Genomic DNA, 23,768 nt, shown 5'->3' on the forward strand with positions numbered 1-23,768 from the left:
GTTCCAGGCCGGGCGCGGTGTCTCAAGCCTGTAATCCCAGCACTTTGGGAGGCGGAGACGGGCGGATCATGAGGTCAGGAGATCGAGACCATCCTGGCTAACACGGTGAAACCCCGTCTCTACTAAAAATACAAGAAAATTAGCCGGGCGAGGTGGCGGGCGCCTGTAGTCCCAGCTACTCGGGAGGCTGAGGCAGGAGAATGGCGTGAACCCGGGGGAGCGGAGCTTGCAGTGAGCCGAGATCGCGCCACTACACTCCAGCCTGGGGCACAGAGCAAGACTCCGTGTCAAAAAAAAAAAAAAAAAAAAAAAAAAGATGAGTTCGAGACCAGCCTGACCAACTTGGTGAAGCCCTGTCTCTAAAAAAAGTACTAAAATAAGCTGGGTGTGGTGGCATGCGCCTCTAGTCCCAGCTACTTGGGAGGCTGAGGCAGGAGAATTGCTGGAACCCAGGAAGCGGAGGTTGCAGTGAGCTGAAATCATGCCATTTCACGACCCTGGGCGACAGAGTGAGACCCTGTCTCAAAATGAAACAAAACAAAAACGTGTTGCCTCCTTTGTGTATTGGGTGAATGGCTCATGGTCAGATAATGGGAATATTTTATTTGACTTCGCCACAAGTCTTGGACAGATAGCTACGTAAGACTTTCATCTCCATCACTAAGCATTGTGGATACTATAGTCAGTGTGTCTTGTAGTGATCTTCTTTCACATATGGGGAAATGGGCTACAATCCCAAAGGAAGTGTGATTTAATGCGGGGAGAATGAGATGTGGTAAGGTGAGTGTTGCTTCGTGCCTTTTTCAGAGACTGCAGAGGTTTCATTCATTCTTTCAGTATTCTCTGTCTAGATACTCCTTCCTTTTCCAAGTCTGGTTTAAGGCTTGGATGAGTACCTCTCAAACTTTAGTGGTCATCAGAATTACTTGGGGCAGGGTATTTATTTATTTATTTATTTATTTATTTATTTATTTATTTAGAGACGGAGTCTCCCTCTGTCGCCCAGGCTGGAGTGCAGTGCAAGCTCCGCCTCCCGGGTTTATGCCATTCTCCTGCCTCAGCCTCCCGAGTAGCTGGGACTACAGGCGCCTGCCACCTCGCCCGGCTAGTTTTTTGTACTTTTTAGTAGAGACGGGGTTTCACCGTGTTAGCCGGGATGGTCTCTATCTCCTGACCTCGTGATCCGCCCGTCTCGGCCTCCCAAAGTGCTGGGATTACAGGTTTGAGCCACCGCGCCCGGCCAGGGTTGTTTTTTTTTTTTTTTTTTTTTAGACGGAGTCTTGCTCTGTCGCCCAGGCTGGAGTGCAGTGACGCGATCTCAGCTCACTGCAAGCTCCGCCTCCCGGGTTCACGCCATTCTCCTGCCTCAGCCTCGCAAGTAGCTGGGACTACCGGCATCCGCCCAGATGCCCGGCTAATTTTTTGTATTTTTAGTAGAGACAGTTTCAGCGTGTTAGCCAGGATGGTCTCCTGACCTCGTGATCCACCCGCCTCGGCCTCCCAGAGTGCTGGGATTACAGGCGTGAGCCATCCCGCCCGGCCGGGGCAAGTTTTTTAACCTCTTTGCTATTGACATATTGGGCTGGATAATTCTTTGTTGTGCGAGGCTGCCTCGAGTATTGTATGATGTTTAACAGCATCCCTGGCCTCTACCTAGTAGATGCCAGTAGTACCTCCTCTCCCAATTGTGGCAATCAAAAATGTTTCCAGACATTGACAAATGTCCTCTGAGAGGCAAAATTGCACCAGTTGAGATCACTGATCTGGAGTGATTGTTAAAAATGTAGACCCAAACTGGGCACTGTGGCTTATGCCTGTAATCCCAGCACTTTGGGAGGCCAAGTGGGCAGATAACTTGAGCTCAGGAGTTTTGAGACCAGCCTGGGCAACATGGTGAAATCCCATTTCTACAAAAAAATGCAAAAATCAGCCAGGCATGGTGGTGCATGCCTGTAGTCCCAGCTACTCGGGAGGCTGAGGTGGGAGGATCACTTGAGCCTGGGATGCAGAGGTTTCAGTGAGCCGAGATCATGCCACTGCACTCTAGCCTGGGTGACAGAGCATGTCTCTCAAAAAAAAAAAAAGAAAAAGTTTGGTTCAATAGAAGGGTAGGAAGGCTTAAGAGTTTACATATTTAGGAGGCACCCCAGGAGATTCTGAAATAGGTGATCACAGCTCATCAGTATTAAAACATACTCTCTCCTAAGCTGAGGATTGTAGACTCTTACTTGACTTGTTTTCCATTTCTTTTTTCTGTCCTGTTTTATAGTATCTTTCCATTCATTATCAAGTTTTGATGGAGAATTATCCTCAGAGCACTGACTATACTCAATTAAAATAGTGAAAAAAAATTAAAAATCCTCAAAGATAGTGGGAGAGTTTTAAAAAAGTATCAATTAAATCCTGTAGTGGACATTAGGGTGTTTTATCCTTAAAAAATTACCATATTGGATGTATCAATATGTCTATCAACTTGACTAGACACTCGGATTCTTCTCCAGTTTTTCCTTCCAAGTTTTCTGCCATTCCTGTGAATTTGTCTGTTTCTGTTTCACTTTACTATTACCTATATTTACAGACAGATGTATACATCAGACAATTATCTTTTACTTTCTACCGTGGCACCTTCACCCACTGACAAACTAGAGTGGTGACTACTCAAGATATCTGGACATTTCACAGTTGGTTCATTAAAGCCAATGAGTACATACTCCCTCTTACTCACGTAGAACCTCTTCACAGATTGTCTGTAGGCCCTCATCTTTGTTTATGTATAGATGACTCTGCTCCTGCTCATTCCTCTGCTTTTTGAGATACAGTATAGCATAGTGGAGAAGAACAGGAACTCTAATATTAGGCTGCCTGGGTTTGAGTCCCTACACTCACTTATCTGGACACGTTTCTTTTCTTTTCTCTCTCTTTTTTTTTGAAATGGAGTTTTGCTCGTTGCCTGGGCTGGAGTGCAATGGCGCAATCTCGGCTCACCACAACCTCTGCCTCCCGGGTTCAAGTGATGCTCCTGCTTCAGCCTCCCGAGTAGCTGAGATTACAGGCATGCGCCACCATGCCTGGCTAATTTTGTATTTTTAGTAGAGATGGGGTTTCTCTATGTTAGTCAGGCTGGTCTTGATCTCCTGACCTCAGGTGATCTGCCCGCCTTGGCCTCCCAAAGTGCTGGGATTACAGGTGTGAGCCACCACGCCTGGCCCATCTTTTCTTTTCTCTTTTTCTTTTCTCTCTTTTCTGTCTCTCTTTCTCTCTTTCTTTCTTTTTCTCTCTCCCTCTCTCTCTCTCTTTCTCTTTCTCTCTCTCTTTTTCTTTATTTCTTTTCCAGTTCATGCTTTAGTTTTCTCATTGTAAACTTTCTGAATCATAGGGTCATTATGAGGATAAAATGAGTTAATATGTATGAAGTATTTAAAACAGTGCCTGGTACATAATAAGAGCTAAATAGACTCTAGTTGTTATTTTATTTTTATTTTTCACTCTTGTAGCCCAGGCTGGAGTGCAATGGTGCAATCTCGTCTCACTGCAACCTCCACCACCTGACTTCAAGTGATTCTCCTGCCTCAGCCTCCTAAGTAGCTGGGATTACAGGCATGCACCACCATGCTCCACTAGTTTTGTATTTTTAGTAGAGACGGGGTTTCACCATGTTGGCCAGGCTGGTCTTGACCTCTTGACCTCAGGTGACCTGCCTGCCTCAGCCTCCCAGGTGCTGGGATTACAGGTGTGAGCCACCACACCTGGCCTGGTTGTTATTTTAGATAAGTGTCCTGAGTGTTCAAGCCTGGGGGCCCTACTCACCTGTTCTGCATTGTTCTAGTGTTCTGCACTGGTTCTGTTAAATTTTCACATATATGAGAACACACATGTACTTTTTTTTAGATTAAGGACTATTTTACATAATGTGAAGTATACAACTTAATGATATTTTAACATGTGTACTCATTTTTGTGACCTTCGCTTAGAGATTGAGTATATTTCCGGCACTTCAGAAGGCTTCCTTGTACTCCTTCCCAATCATCTCCCCACCTCTCCTGTGTCATCATAGATTACTTTTGTCTTTTAAAAACTTCATGTAAATGGAATCATCAGGTTGTACTCTTTTGGTTTGGACATTTTTCATTACATATTTTATTTTTTTTTCTTTTTTTTTTTTTTTTTTTTTTTTTGAGACAGAGTCTCGCTCTGTCGCCCAGGCTGGAGTGCAGTGGCCAGATCTCAGCTCACTGCAAGCTCCGCCTTCCAGGTTTACGCCATTCTCCTGCCTCAGCCTCCCGAGTAGCTGGGACTACAGGCGCCCGCCACCTCGCCCGGCTAGTTTTTTTGTATTTTTTTAGTAGAGACGGGGTTTCACCGTGCTAGCCAGGATGGTCTCGATCTCCTGACCTCGTGATCCACCCGTCTCGGCCTCCCAAAGTGCTGGGATTACAGGCTTGAGCCACCGCGCCCGGCCTTATTTTTTTTTCTGAGACGGAGTTTCACTCTTGTTGCCCAGGCTGGATTGCAATGGCGCAATCTCGGCTTGCCTCAACCTCCGCCTCCTGGGTTCACGTGATTCTCTTGCCTCAGCCTCTGGAGTAGCTGGGATTACAGGAATCACCACCATGCCCGTCTAATTGTTTGTGATTTTAGTAGAGACGGAGTTTCTCCATGTTGGTCAGGCTGGTCTTGAACTCCCGACCTCAGGTGATCCACCTGCCTCAGCCTCCCAAAGTGCTGGGATTACAGGCTGTGAGCCACTGCCACTGCTCCTGGCCCTCATTCAGTATTTTCTATGTAACTTATTCACATTGCTTCATGTATCAGTAATGGGCTCTTGTAAATTTCTATATGGTATTCTATTGTATGACTGTATCATAATTGTCCCATTTACTGCTGATGGATATTTGGATTCTTATATATTAAAAAAATTCACAAACACAAAAGACCAACTTTAATAAACTTTACAAAAACATTTCCGAAAAGGAATGTCTGTGCTCTGTCTAGGCACGGTGGCATTTCTGTTTCCTGAACACACCAAGTGCATTCAAATCCTGAGGTCTTTGCACTTGCCATTCCATCTATCTCGAACACTTTTCCCAAGATTTTTAGTTGGCTGATTTCTTCCTGTTATTCCAGATCTTAGCCCAAGTGCCACTTCTTCAAAGAGGCCTACTTTAATCCCAGATGAGAGTAGTTCCCTTTGCAGTTTGTCTTCAGGGCCCTTACCACTGTCTCAGTTTATCTTATTTGTTGTCTGTTTCCCTTCTACTGGAATGAAAATTCTGTGAGAGAAGGGATCTTTTCTGTCTTGCTTACTGCTGTGTTCCTAGTGCCTGTGCCTAAAAGGTACTCAATGCATATTTGTTGGATGAAGGAATGAATAAATGTCTGATCTCTACATATGTTTTTTTCCCCCTAAACTATTTACTTGTGTTTCTCTCTTTTTTTTTTTTTCTGAGACAAGGTCTGGCTCTGTTGCCCAGGCTGGATGCAGTGACATTAGCTCACTGCAACCTTTGCCTCCTGGGTGCAAGACATCCTCCTGTTTCAGTGTCCCGAGTATCTGGGATTACAGGCTTCTGCCATCACACCTGGCTACTTTTCATATTTTTAGTAGGGGTGGGATTTTGCCATGTTGCCCAGGCTGGTCTCGAACTCCTGAGCTCATGTGATCTGCCCGCCTTGGCTTCCTAAAGTGCTGGAATTACAGGTATGAGCCACCATGCCAGGTGTGCACATTTACTTTTATTCATTTTCCTTCTTTCCCCTTCTTTTATTCTCTTCTTTTCCTTCTATACTGGTTGAAATATTTTAGGATGTTTACCTTGGCATCTAGCTATAGCATTGTTTTTGTTTGCCTCAGTGTGAAGAGAGGGTGATACTTGGTGACAGTCCATTACAAATGTGAACGTAAGACTGAGTACAGTGGCTCATGCCTGTAATTCTAGCACTTTGGGAGGCTGAGGCAGGTGGATTGCTTGAGTTTGAAACCAGCCAGGGCAACATGGCAAAATCCTGTCTCTATAAAAAATACAAAAATTAGCTGGTTGTGGTGGGGTGGCGTGTACCTATAGTTCTAGCTACTTGGGAGGCTGAAGCGGGAGGATGGCTTGTGCCCAGGAGGTGGAGGTTGCAGTAAGCTCAGATCAGGTCACTGCGTCCAGTCTGGACAACAGATACAGACTCTGTCTCATAAAAAAAAAAAAAAAAAAGCTGGGCGTGGTAGCTCATGCCTGTAATCCCAGCACTTTGGGAGGCCGAGGCGGGCAGATCACGAGGTCAGGAGATTGAGACCATCCTGGCTAACATGGTGAAACCCTGTCTCTACTAAAAATACAAAAAATTAGCTGGGCGTGGTGGCAGGTGCCTGTAGTCCCAGCTACTCAGGAGGCTGATTCAGGAGAATGGTGTGAACCTGGGAGGCGGAGCTTGCAGTGAGCCAAGATTGCGCCACCGCACTCCAGCCTGGGCGACGGAGCAAGACTCCGTCTCAAAAAAAAAAAAAAAAAAAAAGTTAACCTAGAACCCTAGAACTCTGGACTGTTAAATTTGAAAATGCACAGGGAGTGTTCCTTTGCTTCCTTCTACAGATTGGCAAATTGAGGCCCAGGAAAGGAAAAATAAAATTAGCATTATAGAATGATTGTATAAGACTTGGAACTAAAACTTAAGGCTTTTTTTTTTTTTTTAGATGGAATTTCACTCTTGTTGTCCAGGTTAGAATTTCACTCTTGTTGTCCAGGAATTTCACTCTTGTTGTCCAGGTAGTGAGCACAATCTCAGCTCACTGCAACCTCCGTCTCCTGGGTTCAAGTGATTTCTCTGCCTCAGCCTGCCAAGTAGTTGGGATTACAGGCATGCGCCGCCACACCTGGCTAATTTTGTATTTTTAGTAGAGATGGGGTTTCACCATGTTGGTCAGGCTGGTCTCCAACTCCTTACTTTAGGTGATCCCTATGCCTTGGCCTCCCAAAGTGGTAGGATTACAGCCGTGAGCCATCATGCCCTGCCAAACCTAAGGCTTTTGATAGATTAACTGTGGTGACTCTGGAAATTAGGGTGAATTTCTATTAACTTCATTTTTTGGTACTAGAGTTGGCACTAGGCTCAAGAAGACAGTAAAATAAATGAATAACCAACTAGCTAAGTATAACTGGCATTCCTTGCTTATTAGACAGTTGAAGAATTTGGCTTTAGGTTTTAAAATCTTAACATTTGGCCACTTCATCCTGCAAGGATGTGAAATCATGTGCATTTAAGAAGTGTGTGGCTGGATTGCTTAAGATACAGATCTCCTCCGACCCCTCCCTCCCAACCCCCAAGACACAGATCTTAAAAAGTTGTATCACACCTGTAATCTCAGTACTTTGGGAGACAGAGGCAGGCAGATTTGAGGTCAGGTGTTCAAGACCAGCTTGGCCAACATGGTGAAACCCTGTCTCTACTAAAAATACAAAAATTAGGCCGGGCGCGGTGGCTCATGCCTGTAATCCTAGCACTTTGGGAGGCTCAGGCGGGTGGATTACGAGGTCAAAGGATCGAGACCATCTGGCTAACATGGTGAAACCCTGTCTCTACTAAAAATACAAAAAGAGTATTCGGGTGTGGTGTCGGGCGCCTGTAGTCCCAGCTACTTGGGAGGCTGAGGCAGGAGAGTGGCGTGAACCTGAGAGGCAGAGCTTGCAGTGAGCCGAGATGGTGCCGCTGCACTCCAGCCTGGGCGACAGAGTGAGACTCCGTCTCAAAAAAAAAAAAAAAATTAGCTGGGTGTGGTAGCGCACACCTGTGGTCCCAGCTACTCACAAGGCTGAGGCACGAGAATCACTTAAACCCAGGAGGCGGAGGTTGCAGTGAGCTGAGATTGCACCACTGCACTCCAGCCTGGGTGACACAGTGAGACTCTGTCTCAAAAAACAAGAAAAAGTTGTATGACTTGGATCTTCCAGAGAGAAGTTGGCAGCAGCTCATGTGGCTAACAGTCTTTCAGATTTAGGAATAAAAGCCTTCATTGATTTACCATTCAGTTGAGGGGATTTGAAACCATTTGTAAGTTTGATAGTAGGTGAAATTAGTATTGAAAAGTTGCCTGATTCTTTTTTTTTTGAGACAGAGTCTTGCACTGTCGCCCACGCTGGAGTGCAGTGGCACGATCTCGGCTCACTGCAAGCTCCGCCTCCCGGGTTCACGCCATTCTCCTGCCTCAGCCTCCCGAGTAGCTGGGACTACAGGCGCCTGCCACCACGCCCGGCTAATTTTTTGTATTTTGTTTAGTAGAGACGGGGTTTCACCGTGTTAGCCAGGATGGTCTCGATCTCCTGACCTCGTGATCTGCCCGCCTCGGCCTCCCAAAGTGCTGGGATTACAGGCGCCTGATTCTCTTTTTACAGTTTGTCTATGTCTTATTTCTGAGACAGTCTTAAAGCCTAAACTGACATTTCTGTGGTATTACTGTGCCTTTGCTGTGTTTGCTTCTTTACCAGAAGGATTTAAAAGCTTGGATCAACAGAGGTCATAGCATAGTCATAGAATATTTTTTTTTCTCCCTTATTATCCCATAGCATTTTCTTTGTATTTCTACTCTATAAATTTCTCATGATTTGCTTTGCATTATGAGTTTTTATGTGTCTGTCTCTGCCAGTAGATTATGAGCTCCCAGAGAATCAGGTCTGGAGTTTCCCCTCTTTTATAATGCCTGAACTAGGGCTTTAGGTGCTTTTTATATATTTGTGGTATTTCAGTGATGCTGAGAGAATCATTAGATAATAGTCTGGTTCAATCCTCTTGTTTTACTTGTGAGGAAACTGAGAGGCACAATGACTTGTCTATGTCACCGAGTTGGTTGGGAGACCTGTGTTCTAGTCTCATTTCTGCTAGTTGCTTGTTCCATTATGCCTTGCAGCTTCTCAGCTGATGCTGGTTCTTTCCTCTGGGTAGGAGGGGGATGGTTGTGAAATAGGAAAAAAGTGCTTGAGAATGTACAGATTATATTCACATTACTGATGTGCTGCAACTTTCTGCTCTACCAATCAGATATTTTACTTTTTCTTAGAGATGGAGTTTCCCTCTTGTTGCCCAGGCTGGAGTGCAGTGACGCGATCTCAGCTCACTGCAACCTCTACCTCCCACGTTCAAGCAATTCTCCTGCCTCAGCCTCCTGAGTGGCTGGGATTACAGGCATGCACTACCATGCTTGGCTAATTTTGTATTTTTAGCAGAGACGGGGTTTCTCCGTGTTGGTCAGGCTGATCTCGAACTCCCAACCTCAGGTGATCCACCCGTCTTGGCCTCCCAAAGTTTACAGGCGTGAGCCACTGCGCCCGGCCGATGTTTTTTTACTTTCAAAGTTAGGAGCATAGGCTTAATTTCTGAGACCCAGAGCAAAAGTTTTGTTAGAGTTCTATAGTTTTCCCAGTCTGCCACCTTAGAAACTCCCTGGGTAGGCGTGCTGGCAGGAGGAGAAGACTTTATGTTGTCAGTTTCCAGTCACATTTCAGGCAGCTTGGGTGGTAAATTCCAGTTGCCTGTGATGACAGAGAGTAATGAGTTGAGGCCTTGGCTGATTTTCCTGCTGCTCCAGATGGAAGGAGAATGATGAAAATAATTTAATTTCTTAGGAAATTTGGTAGTTTGGATTGGAATTGTTTTTCCCTCCTCTCCTGTTCCCTTTGCTTATTAGAAAGTATTGATTTTGAAATAGAGAAAGTGAGTTTATTAGATTTGGGGTGGACATTGATTAGCTGTAACCCAATTATAAATCCTCAGAAGGGGATATTTGTAAACATGTACTTTTCATGTCTGAGAACTTGTGGTTTCCACTCTTCCTGCTAATCAACTGGTTGAAACTGAGCACAGGCAGGATCCATATCCATTAAGTTTAGAATTGCATTGCTTTTGGTTTATTCTAATAGGAATCTCTTGATTTCCAATTTATTTTTCCTGAATAAGGACATTTTCCTCTTGACAACATTTTTAAAAAGACACAAGAAAGTTTTGAATGGAGGCTGTATTTCATGCTTTAAGGAAAAGCCATGATCAATATAATGTTAATTGCCCCAAATAGTTTTCTCTTTTTGTTATTGTTACTGTTTTTTTCATCAGTTCTCTCTGGACTATAACAGAATTTGAGGGCTAAGTTAAGCCTCGATAGAGATAGGTTCTAGTAAAATTTTAGGTCAGGCTGGGGGCGGTGGCTCACACCTGTAATCCCAGCACTTTGGGAGCCTGAGGTAGGCAGATCACGAGGTCAGGAGTTCGAGAGCTGCCTGGCCAACATGGTGAAATCCTGTCTCTACTAAAGATACAAAAAATTAGCTAGGCGTGGTAGTATGCCCCTGTAATCCCAGCTACTCAGGAGGCTGAGGCAGGAGAATCACTTGAACCCGGGAGGCGGAGGTTTCACTGAGCTGAGATCACACCATTGTACTCCAGCCAGGGTGACAGGACAAGACTACATCTCAAAAAAAAAAAAAAAAAAAAAAGTCTAAAAATAAAATAAAAATATCTAGTTGGTGAAGTTTCCTGTGCTTTAGTGTATGCTCAAAGATGAATCTCCTCTTTTGGCTATATGTGTTAGAGAAGGACAATGTCTAAGACACAATCTTTTGTACTATTGGATGCATCTCTTCCTTAAACAAAATTTTGATTTTGATCAGAAAGATAGTGCATATTTTCCAAAAGTCATTGATCAAAATTAGGTCTGCTGTGTTGGATTTGTCTGGAAGTAAAATCTGGCCCCTCCCTATCCCACATACTTGTCATTGGATGAGACTAAGTTTCATATCTAGAGCACAGGATTTAAAGGAAAGAGAGGAACTTTGTTAATAATGAAAAGAACCTGGGAGGTGAAGGGAATATGTGTAAATTCTCAGTGAAGACCTGTGGGATTTCAGGTTCTCCATTGAAAAAAAAAAATTGAGGATTCCTTAAAGCAAGATGGGAACATTTGGGCATGATTCATGGAACTACTTTTATATAGAATTGAAAAGTACTTTGGAGTTTGATCTGCAGTAGTATTTTTTATATATATATACACACACAATTAAATTTGAAAGTAGTATATTACTCTATTCAGTTATTTTGAAATCAGATTTTTTTGGCCTCTTGGCTGCTATTTTCTGCCTTGGGTCTCTTTCCAGAGGAATTTAGATCTAAAGACAGTCAAGTGCAGTGTGATTTATGAGGCAGTGAAGGCCAAGTACTTTGCAGTGACGAGGACCTACTTACTTTGGGGAAATCAATGAAGCACATCAATCTGCAGCACACTTCCTGCCTTAATGGTCCAGCTCGATCAATATTTGAAATTTAACTTCACCATCAGTCTGTGGGCAGTGTGTGCTTTGCAGCCTTCCTTCCATCAACCTCAAATATATGGCCAGACCTATTACAGATGGAGCAAGTTACACCTTTGTGTTTGGTTTTGGATCTGCTTTAAGCCTTGTCCACTGGCACATTTTAAGGATGTAAAATGTGTTGTGCTGTTGGCCAAGTAATGATTTAAACCTTGGCATTAGCTAGTCAGGGAGGAGAGTGTTGGACAGATGTACAAGCTCTGTAGCATGGATGTTTATCAGTTATTTTTCCTAAACATTTTCTCATTAAGTGGTATGTCAGTGACTCCAGCACCTTGGAGAGCATTCTGCCACTGACTGGCTTTCTTTTCTTTTCTAAGACTTACTTTTTTTAGAGCTGTTTTTAGGTTCACAGCAAAATTGAAAGGAGAGGGCAGAAATATCCCGTATGTCTGCTTCCTTCACATATGCACTGCCTCCTCTGTTAACAGCATCCCCTACTAGAGTGGCATTTGTTATAAATGATGAACTTGCATTCATATATTGTTACCACCCAAAGTCCACAGTTTACGTTATAGTTCACTCTTGGTGTTGTATATTCTGTGGGCTTGGACAAATGTATGACATATATCAGCCATTTGTATTATCATACTGAGTATTTTCACTATTCTAAAATGTGACTTTCTGTCCACAGATTCTCTAACCATGGCACAGGTAGAGAAACGTGGGGGTTTGCTCCGGAAATCTTCAGCCTCCAAAAAACCACTGAAGGAAAAAGTGGTGCTGATGTATGATGAGATCTTCATGGTAAGGCCTGCAGCCCTGTTGTGTACAGCTTGACTCTTTAGTTTCTTAGTTCAAAATGAGAAATACCCTTACCTCTGCCTGCTAGCTTCAGGTTCCTTGGGGGATGTGGGAGGGAGGAGAGAAAGAGGGTTTGAGGGCAAAAATGAAAGCTCTCAGAGTAGAGATTATAATCATGTATTAATTAACATAGGTTGTTATTGTGTTGTCCTTATAGGTTGTTGCCATGAGCCAGGTAAAACAATTGAAAGGAGGGAGGAAGGCTGGGGAAGCTCCTTTTCTGAATATTTTAAAGAAAGACTTGCTCTCCTTGTGATCTAACTTAGGACTCTCTTATCCTAGATGTCCCATGAAGTTTCTTTTGGACCTAGAATTCTATAATTCAGATACTTTTAAAGGATACATTATTATATTCCATCTCAAGTTGTTGGTAAACGAAATAATTACTTAGGACTATCTCATTCTCCAGCTATATGGGATAACTGAGGAATTATTAGCAATTGGGTTGGAGATTTCTTTGGGTCTTCAGAACTGATTGAACATGGTCCAAACCTATATTGTAAAATATACCCTATCAGGGGCTGGGTGCGGTAGCTCACGCCTGTAATCCCAGCACTTTGGGAGGCTGAGGCGGGTGGATCACAAGGTCAAAGTTCGAGACCAGCCTGACCAACATGGTGAAACCCCGTTTCTACTAAAAATACAAAAATTAGCCGGGCATGGTGGTGCACTTCTGTAATCCCAGCTATTCGGGAGGCTGAGGCACAAGAATCTCTTGAAGCCGGGAGGTGGATGTTGCAGTGAGCTGAGATTGTGCCACTGCACTCCAACCTGGGCAACAGAGTGAGACCCCATCTCAAAAAAAAAAAATACCCTATGAGGGAAGATTAATTAGATATGCTACAGGGGTACCTGCCTTCTGAAATTCTGGTCATAAGTAGTATGCATAAAGTAGAATAATACTTACAAAAAGAATTACTGGCTGGGTGTGGTGGCTCATGCCTGTAATCCTAGCACTTTGGGAGGCTGAGTGGGTGGATCTCTTGAGCCATGTTGCCCAGGCTGGTTCAAGACCAGCCTGGGCAACATGGCAAAACCTCCTCTCTACAAAAAAAAATACAAAAATTATCCAGGTGTGGTGGTGTGTGCCTGTAGTCCCAGCTGCTTGGGAGGCTGAAATGGGAGGATTGCTTAAGCCCAGGAGGTCAAGGCTACTGTGAGCCATGATCACGCCACTGCATTCCAGCCTGGGCAAGAGAGTGAGACCCTATGTCAAAAGAAAAGAAAAGAAAAGACCATGTATTGGGTTTCTACTATGTGCCTGGAGTATTCTAAATGTATCACTAAATATAGAGGTGTTCTAATTCTGACTGGAATTCTGTGAGGGCACTGGTAGTACCCTCATTTAACAGATGAAGTTATTTGAGATCTCTGCTGGAAGGTGATGGAGCTGTGATTTGAACCCTGGTGCCTGACTCCAAAGCCATGGCTCAGAATAAATAATTCAGTCCACTAAAATACCTAACTTTGGCAAGCCTTGGAAACAGAGTGCAGAAGATTAATACAGATTGCCCAGGCCAGTACAAGCAACTATACAGAGAAAATAAGTAGGTGCTAGGATCCTATTAGGATTCTTTTGGCCAGGAGTGGTGTCTCATGCCTGTAATTCCAGCACTTTGGGAGGCCGAGGCAGGCGAATCACAAGGTCAGGAGATTGAGACCATCCTGGCTAACACGGTGAAACCACGTCTCTACTAAAGATACAAAAAATTAACTGGGTGTGGTGGCGGGCGCCTGTAGTCCCAGCTACTGGGGAGGCTAAGGCAGGAGAATGGCATGAACACGGGAGGTGGAGCTTGCAGTGAGCCGAGATCAGGCCACTGCACTCCAGCCTGGCGGACAGAGTGAGACTCGTCTCAAAAAAAAAAAAAAAAAAAAAAGGATTCTTTCTTTGTTATGCAAGCTTGGTGTATACAACTCCTGATTTAGTGAGCTTTGGGGATAGGAAGTGCCAGTTCCATGAATTCCCTGAGTTTCATTTGTAGGCAATACAATGATATTATAGAAGTGTTAGGGTCAAACTGTGAGCCCTGCTAGGAAGCAGGACTTGAGAGAGTGATAGATAGAATACATTAAGTGGCTGGGTGTGGTAGCTCACACCTGTAGTCCCAGCTATCCTGGGAGGCTGAGGTCCATGGATTGCTTGAGGCCAGGAGTTTGAGACCATCTCTGGCAACATATCGAGACCCCCATCTCTAACAACAAAATTAGGTGGGTGTAGTAGTATGCATCTGTAGTTCCAGCTAGTACCAGCTACTCCTAGCTACTATAGGAGGCTAAGGTGAGAGGATCCCTTGAGCACAGGAGTTCAAGGCAGCAGCTAGCTATAATTGCACCATTGCACCCAGCCTGGGTGACAGAGTGAGAACCTGTCTCTAAAATAAGTAAATAAATAATATTTAATTTATTTTTTAATTTATTTTGGACCAATAATTAATTTTAAAAAAAGAATTCACTAAATGAGGACGTTGTGAGAAGGCCAGAGATACTGCTTCTTTATGCCATTCTCAATTAAAAATCCAGAAGAAGCTAGGCATGGTGGCTCACACCTGTAATCCCAGCAGTCTGTGAGGCCACGGGGGGCAGATCACATGAGGTCAGGTGTTTGAGACCAGCTGGCCAAGATGGTGAAACCCCATCTCTACTAAAAATGCAAAAATTAGCTGGGTGTGGTGATACATGCCTGTAATCCCAGCTATTTATGTGAGTCTGAGGCAGGAGAATTTCTTGCACCCAGGAGGCAGAGGTTGCAGTGAGCTGAGATCATGCCATTGCACTCCAGCCTGGGTGACAGAGCAAGACTCCATCTCAAAAAAAAAAAAAGGAAAACAAAATCCAGAAGAGATTATTAATATTTTATTATTAGATCAGGACTTAACTACTGATGACATTAGTTACTGGTAGTAATTTTATGCTGTTTTATTTTAATTAATAATCAATTATTTATTCATTTATTTTGAGATGGTGTCTTGCTCTGTTGCCCAGGCTGGAGAGCAGTGGCATGATCTTGGCTCACTGCAGCTTCCACCTCCTGGGTTCAAGCAGTTCTCCTGCCTTAGCCTCCCAAGTAATTGGAATTACAGGTGCATGCCACCATGCCTGGCTAATTTTTGTTTTGTTTTGTTTCTTTTTTGAGACTGTCTCTCGCTCTGTTGCCCAGACTGGAGTGCAGTGGCACGATCATGGCTCACTGCAACCTCCACCTCCCGGGTTCAAGCAATTCTCCCGCCTCCTGAATAGCTGGGACTACAGGCACCTGCCACCACACCTGGCTGATTTTTTGTGTTTTTTATTTCACTGTGTTAGCCAGGATGGCCTCAATCTCCTAACCTCATGATCCGGACGTCTCGGCCTCGGCCTCCCAAAGTGGTGGGATTACAGGCGTGAGCCACTGTGCCCAGCCATTTTTGTATTTTTAGTAGAGATGGGGTTTCACCATGTTGGCCAGGTTGTTCTTGAACTCTTGACCTCAGGTGACCCACCTGCCTCAGCCCTACAAAGTGTTGATATTGTAGGCGTGAGCCACTGTGCCTGGCCTATTCACTTATTTATTTTTATTTTTTATTTATTTATTTTTGTTTTTGAGATGGAGTTTTGCTCTTGTTGCCCAGGGTGGAGTGCAATGGTGTGATCTCAGCTCTCCGTACCCTCTGCCTCCTGGGTTCAAGCGATTCTGCCTCAGCCTCCCGAGTAGCTGGGGTTATAGGTATGTACCACCATTCCCGGCTAATTTTGTATTTTGAGTAGAGATGGGGTTACTCCATGTTGGTCAGGCTGGTCTTGAACTCCTGACCTCAGGTGATCCCCCTGCCTCGGCCTCCCAAAGTGCTGCTGGGATTACAGGTGTGAGCCACCGTGCCTGGCTTTATTTTTATTTTTTATTTACTTATCTGTCACCTAGGCTGGAGTGCAGTGGCGTGAGCTTGGGTCACTGCAACCTCCACCTCCTGGCTTCAAGCAATTCTCCTGCCTCAGCCTCCCAAGTAACTGGGACTACAGGCCCATGCCACCGTGCCTGGCTAATTTTTGTATTTTTAGTAGAGACGGGTTTTGCCATCTTGGCTGGGCTAGTCTTGAACTCCTGGCCTCAAGTGATCCGCCCACATTGGCCTTCCAAAGTGCTGAGATTACAGGCATGGGCCACTGCACTTGGCTGTCTCCTGGTAGTAGTTTTAAAAGGTGAACTTAAGGACAGGCGCGGTGGCTCATGCCTGTAATCCCAGCACTTTGGGAGGCTGAGGCGGGCGGATCATGAGGCTGGGAGATTGAGACCATCCTGGCTAACACAGTGAAACCCCGTCTCTACTAAAAATACAAAAAAATTGGCCAAGCGTGATGGTGGGCGCCTGTAGTCCCAGCTACTTGGGAGGCTGAGGCAGGAGAATGGTGTGAACCCGGGAGGTGGAGGTCGCAGTGAGCGGAGATTGCGCCGCTGCACTCCAGCCTGGGCAACAGAGTGTGACTCTGTCTCAAAAAAAAAAAAAAAAAAAAGGTTCACTGAAAATAAGGTGGTAGTGGGCTATTGACCTGCCTATTTTATGTCATTCTCCTTTCTTTAAAGTAGGGGTTCTCTTTTTCTTTTCTTTTTTTTTTTTTTGAGACGGTGTCTCAAAAAAAAAGGCATCCACCACCACGCCCGGCTAATTTTTTGTATTTTTAGGAGAGACGGGATTTCATCATGTTGACCAGGATGGTCTTGATCTCGTGACCTCGTGGTCGGCCCACCTCAGCCTCCCAAAGTGCTGGAATTACAGGTGTGAGCCACCGCACCTGGCTGAGGTTCTGTTTTTCTTATTTTACCCATTAACCAGCAGCCTCTAACTTCCTAGAATTTGTTTGAAAATTATTGCTAGGAAATTTTGGATTTTAGCATGATAATTTTGCTTACTCTTTGGATCAATTTAAATTAAGAAATTTAGAACACATTAAAAGCTCTGTACAGAAGACTAAATGCATATGGAGGGCAAGTAGAAGCAGTCAACACAGCATGCTGTAAAACCACCGCAGTATTACTGAAGTGATCTGAATTCTGGCTCCTGCACTTGTGTAAGTCACTTAACTTTGTGGACTCTTTTCCTAAAATGAGAGGACGGTGATAATATCTATCCTTCCTGGCTCACTGGATTGTATTTCACATATGTGAATAGGTTTGAAAACAACACTGTACCAATGCATGGGAGACATGTTGTGATGTGACTAACTTATTCTGATGTTTATGTTCATTTCTTGCTAGAAGATAAATATTTTAGGGAAGTTCTTTGAGCTATTATTTAACTTTTGGTGCAGAGAATATATATCCATGCACGGAGTTTTCCACTTGGGAAAGAAAACACGAAGAGATACTGTTCTTCTTTTTCCCCTTCTAGCAGTTTAGAATGACCAAGAATTTTCAAAGTTAATTTTGAAAACTAAGGTTGACTATATATAGTATTCTTAATGCTTTTGGTGTTAGCTGGGAAGGCCGAATGTGCTTGTCTTCTGGTTTCAGACAGAGGACCCCAGTAAGTGCAGTCCTCGGTTTTGGGAGGAGCTCTTTCTCATGAAGGTAAGAGTTGGTGGCATCTGTGGAATTTCCTGGTAACTAAAATTGCCTTCTCATGTGTTCTAGGCACTACGCTAAAAATGCATTCTGCCCCTTATTTGTTTCCTTGGCAGGTGAATTTAGAGTACCTAGAAGGCAAGCTGGAATCTCTTGATGGTGAGGAGTTGATGAAGATCAAGGACAATATTAATTGTCTATTCCAACACTGCATCCAGGCTCTGGGAGAGGAGCATCCAATTCGAGTTGTGAATGCATTGCAGGTACAAGGCTGGGAGACTGGGGAAGTCTTGTTTAACAGGAGAAAGGAATTGTAACACATCTGTTGGAACTGAGGAACCTAGAGTTGCTCTGAGGTATGAGGTTTTCTTTTTTATTTCTCTAAGTTACCAAATATTTATGCCATATTTGTTTAGCCATCTATTTATACAAATTGACACTTAGGAGTAATCTTATCCATTTGTATAATTTGATCTAATGCTAAAGTAGATTGTTAGAATTCTTTTTTTTTGCTTGAGAAAGGGAAGAAATAGGAAACTGAGGCAAGAATGATTAGTCTTTATCAAAAATCAGAAGACGGCTGGGCATGGTGGGTCACGCCTATAATCCCAGCACTTTATAGGGCTGAGATGGGTTCACCTGAGGTCAGGAGTTTGAGACCAGCCTGGCCAACATGGTGAAATCCCACCTCTACTAGAAATACAAAAATTAGCCAGGCATGGTGGCGGGTGCCTGTAATCCCAGCTATTCAGGAGGTTGAGGCAGGAGAATCACTTGAACCCAGGAGGCGGAGGTTGCAGTGAGCCAAGATTGTGCCCTGCACCCCAGCCTGGGCAACAGAGCGAGACTCCATCTCAAAAAAAAAAAAAAAAAAGATTTTCAAAGGGTTCTGTAATTCAAAAAACATCAGGAAACTATTCTTTATGTTAAGTGATGATCATAAGATTCATTCAACAACTATTTCTTGAATAATGTTATGTGCCAGGCATTGGGCTGGGTGATGGAGATATACTACAGACTTCTTGAGGGAAGAGACTTTGAGAGTTTCATTCAGTAGTTTGTTTCCAGTGAGTAGAATGTTCCTTGTGCACAGAGAGCGGTGCTTAGCAAATAGTACTCTAGAAGTAGGTTCTTACTGAATGAATGGTGACAAAGTTTCTAAAATTTAGTCTAGTAAGTTTAGTATAGCCTAGATTGAGAGTACTTAGGGCAGTGATTGACAGGTTTAGAATATGAAGAATCCATGATGGGTTAAATAAGTTTATTGGAACTTGTGAGAGATTGGGTTTAAGTTTCTAACTTATGAGTTAGATCACTTTGTGAGCCCCAGTTTGCTCATCTGTAGAATGGCAATAATAATTACTGCTTGAGTTGATGTCCCAGAAAGATGGACCATGTTTATTCTATAGCTTCGTTAACCTTTGGCACAGTAAGTTCCACATTTTAAGTTGTAGTGTAGGGGCTCAATGAAAGTTGGAAATTGTACTTCCAGTAATTAGGTAATTGCAGTGCTCATTGTGTGGGCATGAATTGTAAACTGTTTTATTTCAGTGGAAATAAGTTGACATTAAGCCACTTAGTGACCCATAAAATATTGTACATTGTTATAATAGCTAATACTTACTGAGCTCTACCAAAGTTCCAGGGACTAAGTACTTTACAGTATTATTTCACATAGCCCTCATAATGCTCCTACAAGATGGATGCTATTATTATCATTCCTACTTTATAGATGAGAAAACTGAGCCACTGGAAAGTTAACTAATGTGTGTGTCTAGGTTCTCACAGCTAGTAAGTAGTGGATGAGGATTATGAAGATTTTAAGATTTGAAGCAATTGGCTATTATATAGGGACTTAACTGTTGTAGTTATTAAAAATAATTATAAAAACTGTCAGCTAGGCGTGGTGGCTCACGCCTGTAATCCCAACACTTTGGGAGGCTGAGGAGGGTGGATCACTTGAGGTCAGGAGTTCAAGACCACCCTGGCCAACATGGTGAAACCCTGTCTCTATTAAAAAACTACAAAAATTAGCTGGGCGTGGTGGTGAATATCTGTAACCCCAGCTACTAGGGAAACTGAGGCATGAGAATCACTTGAACCCAGGAGGTGGAGGTTGCAGTGAGCCAGGATCACTCTGTCTCACTCTGTTGCCCAGGCTGGAGTGCAGTGGCCGGATCTCGGCTCACTGCAAGCTCCGCCTCCCGGGTTTACGCCATTCTCCTGCCTCAGCCTCCCGAGTAGCTGGGACCACAGGCGCCCGCCACCTCGCCCGGCTAGTTTTTTTTTTGTACCTTTTTAGTAGAGACGGGGTTTCACCGTGTTAGCCAGGATGGTCTCGATCTCCTGACCTCGTGATCCTCCCGTCTCGGCCTCCCAAAGTGCTGGGATTACAGGCTTGAGCCACCGCACCCGGCCTATTACTATTATTTTTAAGATGGAGTTTCACTCTTGTTGCCCAGGCTGGAGTGCAATAGAGCGATCTTGGCTCACTGCAACATCCGTCTCCTGGGTTCAAGCAATTCTCCTGTCTCAGCCTCCCAAGTAGCTGGGATTACAGGCATGTGCCTCCGCACTTGGCTAATTTTTTGTATTTTTTTTTTTTTTTTTTTTTGAGACGGGGTCTCGCTCTGTCACCCAGGCTGGAGTGCAGTGGCCGGATCTCAGCTCACTGCAAGCTCCGCCTCCCGGGTTCACGCCATTCTCCTGCCTCAGCCTCCCGAGTAGCTGGGACTACAGGCGCCCGCCACCTCGCCCGGCTAGTTTTTTGTATTTTTTAGTAGAGATGGGGTTTCACCGGGTTAGCCAGGATGGTCTCGATCTCCTGACCTTGTGATCCACCCGTCTCGGCCTCCCAAAGTGCTGGGATTACAGGCTTGAGCCACCGCGCCCGGCCAAATTTTTTGTATTTTTAACAGAGACTGGGTTTCACCATGTTGGCCAGGCTGGTCTCGAACTCATGACCTCAGGTGACCCACTTGCCTCAGCCTCCCAAAGTGTTGGGATTACAGGCGTGAGCCACTGCGTCCAGCCCCAAAATTCATTTTAAATAAAGGAAAACTCCACTAATCCCATGATCGAACTCAAGAACTATTTTTAATCTTTGAATATCACCTCCCAGTCTGCCTTATAATTTTTAAAAACAAGATGACAAGAAAATAAAAAATGAGGATGACAATAGTCTCAGTTGCTGTTCCTCTTTTATTTGCTGGATTTTGCACATGTTGAGACTCAGACTGGGCTGGGCGCAGTGGCTCACATTTCTAATTCCAGAACTTTGGGAAGCTGAGGCAGGAGGATCACTGGAGCCCAGGTGTTGGAGACCAGTCTGGGCAATGTGGTGAGACCCTGTCTCTACAAAAAATAAAAAAATTAACTGGGTGTGGTGGAGTACACCTGTCATATCAGCTGCTTGGAAGGCTGAGGTGGGAGGATCACCTGAGCCCAGGAGGTCAAGGGTATAGTGATCTGTGATTATGCCACTGCACTACAGCCTCGGTGAAGAGTGAGGCCTTGTCTCAAAAAAAAAAAAAAACCAAAAAAACAAAAACCCGAATCAAACAGAAAACCCCACAAAAACTCAGACCGTGTTTTGGAGCTCAGAGCTCAGAGAAATTGAATGTATTGAGTGTCAGCTGTGTAAGGATGAGGCTGCAATGTGGGTGTACAGACCCAGTGTCCTTCTAGTTTTGAGACTTCCTCTCCAGAAAGAATTCTTTGTCTCATTTCTGCAGACCCTGTGCGCACTCATTCGAGGAGTCCATCAAAAGAATAAGTCTACCTCTGGGTTTGACATTATCAACATGCTGATGGGCTTTGACAAGGCGGAGCTGTGCATGAAGGTGAGGCATAAGCTGCAGATGTGCCTATGGATGGTAGCTTCTGACAGCTGTTCATGGACACTGTCAGCAGACAAACGTACTCAAAGATTTAGACTCAGAAAGACACAGATGATTGAATTTGGCCTTGCATTTGGTTATTTGTATTTAACAGATTTGCTTTGTCTGAATAAAGGACAATTTTCAATTCAAATTTGAATGGAGGTATTCTTTCCCTGCAGGATAAAGACCGAATAGTTTATTTTGTTACTTGTATCATCATATGATCATACATTCTTAAGAACATTTATGAATTTAAATAAAATATAACAAATTAACATATAAGGCTAACTTTAATTCTAAACTTTAAGCTTATTTAACACAATTACTTTGATTTTATCAGAATTTTTATTTCTGCTGTTTGACACTATCTTTTTAAAATAACAGCCTTAAAATTCATATAGGATACATCCACCCTTTTAGACTGTACAATCTGACCAGGCGCCATGGCTCATGCCTGTAATCCAAGTGCTTTGGGAGGCCAGGGCAGGCGGATCGCTTGAGCTCAGGAGTTTGAGAACAGTGTGGGCAACATGGCAAAACCTAGTCTTTACAAAAAATACAGAAATTAGCTGGGTATGGTGGCACGTGCCTGTAAGTCCCAGCTAGTTGGGGGAGGCTGAAGTGGTAGGATTGCTTGAACCTGGGAAGTAGAGGTTGCAGTGAGCCGAGATCATGCCACTGTACTCCAGCCTGGGCAACAGAGCAAGACCCTGTCTCAAAAAGAAGAAAATAAATAAAGTGTACAATCCAGTGGATTTTAGTATAGTCACAGAATTCTACAATTATCATCACTATTAATTTCAGAACATTTTCATCACCCTAGAAAGAAAACCTGTACCCATTAGCAGTCATTTCCCAATTCTCCACTCTTCTCAACCCTTGGCAAGCATTAATCTGCTTTATGTCTCAATGGGTTTAGCTATTCTGGACACCTCATATAAATGGAATCATATCATATGTGGCCTTTTGAGTCTGGCATTTACTTCACATAATGTTTTTGTGGCTCATCCATATTAGAGGATGTATCAGTATTTCATTCCTTTTTATTGCCTAATAATATTCCTTTGGATGGAGATACTATATTTTGTCTATCCATTCCTCAGTTGATAGATATTTGGGTCCTTTCAACATTTTGGCTATTAGGAATAATGCTGCTATGAACGTTCATGTATAAGTTTCTGTATGGATGTATGCTCTTATTTATTTGTGAGATGAGGTCTCGTTGTGTTGCCCCAGCTGGTCTTGAACTCCTGGCCTCAAGTGATCCTCCTGCCTCAGCCTTCCAAAGTGCTGAAATTATAAGCATGACCCACTGCACTCAGGCCACACATATGTTTTAAATTCTCTTGGGCATATACCTAGGTGTAGAATTGCTGGGTCACATGGCAACTCTATATTTGACATTTTAGGAACTACCAAACCATTTTTCCATAGTGGCTGTTCTGTTTTATAATTTCACTAGCAATGTATGAGGGTTCAAGTTTCTCCACATTATGTCAACAGTTGTTTTTGTCTGTCTTTACTTTTTTGGAGAATTGTCTTTCATATCCTTTGCCCATTTCTAGATTGGGGTATCTTTTATTGTTGAGTTATAGGAGTTCTTTACGTATTCTGAATATGTCCCTTGTCAGATATATGATTTGCAGTGTTGGACACTATATATATATATATATATATATATATATTTTTTTTTTTTTTTGAAATGGAGTCTTGCTCGTCGCCCATGCTGGAGTGCAGTGGCGCAATCTCGGGTCACTGCAAGCTCTGCCTCCTGGGTTCACGTCATTCTCCTACCTCAGCCTCCCGAGTAGCTGGGACTACAGGCGCCCGCCACCACGCCTGGCTAATTTTTTTGTATTTTTGGTAGAGATGGGGTTTCACCATTTTAGCCAGCATGGTCTCGATTTCCTGACCTCGTGATCCACCTGCCTTGGCCTCCCAAAGTGCTGGGATTACAGGCGTGAGCCACCGCGCCCAGCCTGGACACTATATTGTATAAATGTTGTTTGAACTTTGAAGAACAGTCTTCTATCACTCATTAAATTTAAAATAAATCTGTATACCAGAGAATCCTTATAATGATTAGGTTACAAAAAAAGTTATTAATATATAATTATGAATATACAAAGCTTTAATACTTAGAGGTATTTTTAAATTCTGGCCTTTTGCAGTTCATATATATGTCGTGGTAAAATCCCAGATAGCTCC

At 43.7% G+C, this 23,768-nt stretch overlaps 1 protein-coding gene across 4 annotated transcripts in view; it reads left to right on the plus strand.

Annotated features, from left to right (window-relative positions):
- Positions 1–23,768, plus strand: part of ARMH3 (armadillo like helical domain containing 3) — a 223,436-nt gene that overhangs the window by 8,425 nt on the left and 191,243 nt on the right. For all 4 annotated transcript variants that reach the window (XM_071069235.1, XM_071069234.1, XM_071069233.1 and 1 more), the window contains exons 2-5: positions 11,971–12,083; positions 17,629–17,685; positions 17,796–17,942; positions 21,414–21,521. In XM_071069235.1, the coding sequence (XP_070925336.1) occupies positions 11,982–12,083; positions 17,629–17,685; positions 17,796–17,942; positions 21,414–21,521 (414 nt within the window). In that variant the 5' untranslated portion in view covers positions 11,971–11,981. The remainder of the gene's footprint in view (positions 1–11,970; positions 12,084–17,628; positions 17,686–17,795; positions 17,943–21,413; positions 21,522–23,768) is intronic.

The sequence above is a fragment of the Macaca nemestrina genome, chromosome 9 (assembly GCF_043159975.1).
Source record: "Macaca nemestrina isolate mMacNem1 chromosome 9, mMacNem.hap1, whole genome shotgun sequence".
Taxonomy (NCBI): Eukaryota; Metazoa; Chordata; class Mammalia; order Primates; family Cercopithecidae; genus Macaca; species Macaca nemestrina.